At 39.1% G+C, this 2957-nt stretch overlaps 1 protein-coding gene across 1 annotated transcript; it reads right to left on the reverse strand.

Moving 5' to 3' along the window:
* Nucleotides 1-554: 554 nt before the first annotated feature.
* On the reverse strand, nucleotides 555-1491 carry LOC105823962 (taste receptor type 2 member 9). The gene is given in 4 exon segments (XM_012661262.1): nucleotides 555-617; nucleotides 619-656; nucleotides 659-810; nucleotides 812-1491. Coding segments are annotated over 4 exon segments (933 nt in total).
* Between the last annotated feature and the right edge of the window lie 1466 nt (nucleotides 1492-2957).

Consider the following 2957-nt stretch of genomic DNA (forward strand, 5'->3'; position numbering starts at 1 on the left):
TTTCTTAAATCATACTTCTTTTCTCACATCATATATCATCCTATGCAGAATCTTACCAAAGATTGTTTTTCTCCCCTATTGATCTGGACAAACCTTTCCAGAAATGAAAGGGATAGGGCAGTAAAGATAAAAACTGGTTTTCAGTTCAAAGAAGAGAGTTTTTTACACGATCGATTTTATAGGAAAGGCTAATGATTTCTCAAATTTCTTCCCCATGGTCTGTTTGCCTGAAATGCTTCTACTCATTGAGTACAAGGCATTTGCCAGTATATATACGAAAGAAAAGAATTAGAACCTCTTTGCATTTAGTCAATAACGTGAAATATTAGTGTGGGATTTAGATTCATTTTTCCTGTGAAGACAAAGAAAACATATGTGGTTCAATGATAACGTTAGATTCTAAACTAAACAAGACATAAATGTGAAGAAACACAAAAGATATTAATGATTTCCAATAACATATAAGAAAAAAATGAATGCAAACACTTGGGAGAAAGGAGAAAGTCTTTCCTTGATTTCTTTCTCCTGTATTCAAGGATATTCTCTAAGGGTCTCTATGGAACAAAGGGCTTCCTTTCTTTGCAGAAATTCTACACAACTCTTAACACCTTCAGAAAAAGCTTCTCTCAGCTTGTTGTTTCCCATGATCAGGATGTAGAATGACTTGATGGGAAAATGACAGTTACTATGCCACCAATTATCACCGCTAGTTTTCCCTGAGGAATCAGAAAGCTAGAGGTTATTACCAGAAAGACTGCATGGTACACAATGAGGAGGAGCAGAAAGATGATCACTGCCTTCATGGCCCTTGTGGGCTTCTCTGCTGGGGTCTCTGCACTCTGTGGCACGAAGTTTCATCTGCTTAGTGTGTCTAAATAGGAAGAAAAGCAACAAGAAAAATGAGATCAGGCAAAGAATAAAGGGAACAATACCTCCCAGGTTCAGAGGCATCTATTTGAAAGTATTTGGGATTTTACTCACTTTGAATTGCCAAGTAATGTTTTCTTCATGGCTGGCCTTGAAGAAGTGATGCCACATATCATTATTCATTGAAATGCTAACAATTAAGGAGTTGAGAAAAGACCTCAGAAGGATCCCAAAGATGACTCTGGTGATTTTTAGCTTCAACTGGAAGAAAAATGGATGGACTATATTAGCTATATTGAGTAAGTAGAAGATGCTGAGGCAAGATGTAAAACAGACACTTAAATTATTGGCAAGTGTCCAGACAACATCCAAAATGCTTGCTTGGTCACCATTGTCATGTGTACCTGGAGAGAGCAGCATGACGAAGTCATTGAATGATATTACACATCATAAGCAAATTCTGCAGATGACCTAGCTGGTCAGGATGATGCCAGTCAAGGAGACATCTCTTCTCTTGAGTCAGCCAATGCAGTTAACTAGTGCAATGAATCCATTTCCCCAAATCCCTATAGTCAATTCACCAACAACCAAAATCATATGTACCGCCTGTATTGAACTTGGCATGTCAGCGGAGAGTTCTGATTTTGACTATCACTGATGATGAAGTGGCTTTCAGCTGACCAGGGAAGAAAGGTATATCTGTGTGCCACCCCCCTTAGGCCATGCTGCAATTGCCTTTATCCCACCTTTCTGTCAGGTGTGATCCAGGTCAAGAAGACAGCTTGTCCTGCTCTGGGCGAGAACTGCCTAAAGACTACATGGATTGAGGCGAGTAATTTCCTTTTTGTGTAGTGACAACTGAAAGGCTCAAAGATGCAAATAGGAATGGATCTGATTTCTTGGATTTGCACAATATTTCTCATTTTAAGCTCTGTATATTTCATATCCATCAATCTGAGCTGTTGACCAGGAACTTCAAGAAGGAATCAATTACTTGGAAAATATGGCTAAAATTTAATTTGGAGATGGATCCTGGTAAGTAGATTGATATATTTATAGTTGGTCCCTATCACAGATTCTAGGTTTAATGTGTTAGCTTTTGTAGCTAGTTTACTTGCTCGGTTGACTAAATCTTTAAATAAATTCTTATTTACAGCTAATTGCTGGAACTCTAGAATGCAGAGGAAAGAGTCTAAAGGTGTAGGATGATAAAAATATTAAGTTGAATTTACCATATGTGACCTTCACCCTTTCCCCATTATGACCCTCAGGTCATAACCGGAGGGAGCCTGAAAGACACTGCATTTACTAGGGCATCAAGAAATACCTCATTAAGGGAATTACCAGTATCCTTGAAAAGCTTTGCAGTGTCTGTCTTCTCAGCACAAGGTACGATGATGGTAGATGCTTGAGGAGGGTGTCCCAATTTCAGTGGGGATGATGGGATCCTGCAGTGTCAGTGCCTAACCAGTGGGGACAAGATGGACACAAATACTATATTCAACAGCAAGAACTAAGTGGTGACTAGCACACTTGGGCCCTCAGATATCTTTGGTAATAGCAAATAGGTTATGGTCTTTAGAATGAAAGAGATGGGCAGGCTACTAAAATCCTACTTATCTTTACAACAGCAGACATTCTGCATCTGGTGACGAGAAAACTGACTTGAGTTGCCACAAAGGAAAAACATAGATTTTACCTGGTTTCCAATTCCAAGTCACTTTACAAATTCAAAGCCCTTTGACTGAAAAGAGGCCAGATCCTCTTGAGGAAAGGCCCTGCAGCACTGCCACAGGCATTAATATATTCTATGGATGGTCTTCCGAGACATCCCCTCTGCCATTTACCAGGGTGACTCTAAAAAATACCCAGACTGTAATGAATTAGTGGACATTAACTTTGAATTCACACTAATTCTTGAGGACCCCAAACACCACTATGGTTAACCAATAAAAATTTTGATCAGGTATTAAAGGACCTAGGTTTCATGGGCCCACTCCATGGTTATTTTTACATTTCCTGAATGTATAATTGGAATAGACATGCCTGAAAACTAGAAAAATCCCCACATTGGTTCTTATAACCATGAA

This window comes from Propithecus coquereli, unplaced genomic scaffold, assembly GCF_000956105.1.
Source record: "Propithecus coquereli isolate 6110/MARCELLA unplaced genomic scaffold, Pcoq_1.0 Scaffold700, whole genome shotgun sequence".
NCBI classification, from domain to species: domain Eukaryota; kingdom Metazoa; phylum Chordata; class Mammalia; order Primates; family Indriidae; genus Propithecus; species Propithecus coquereli.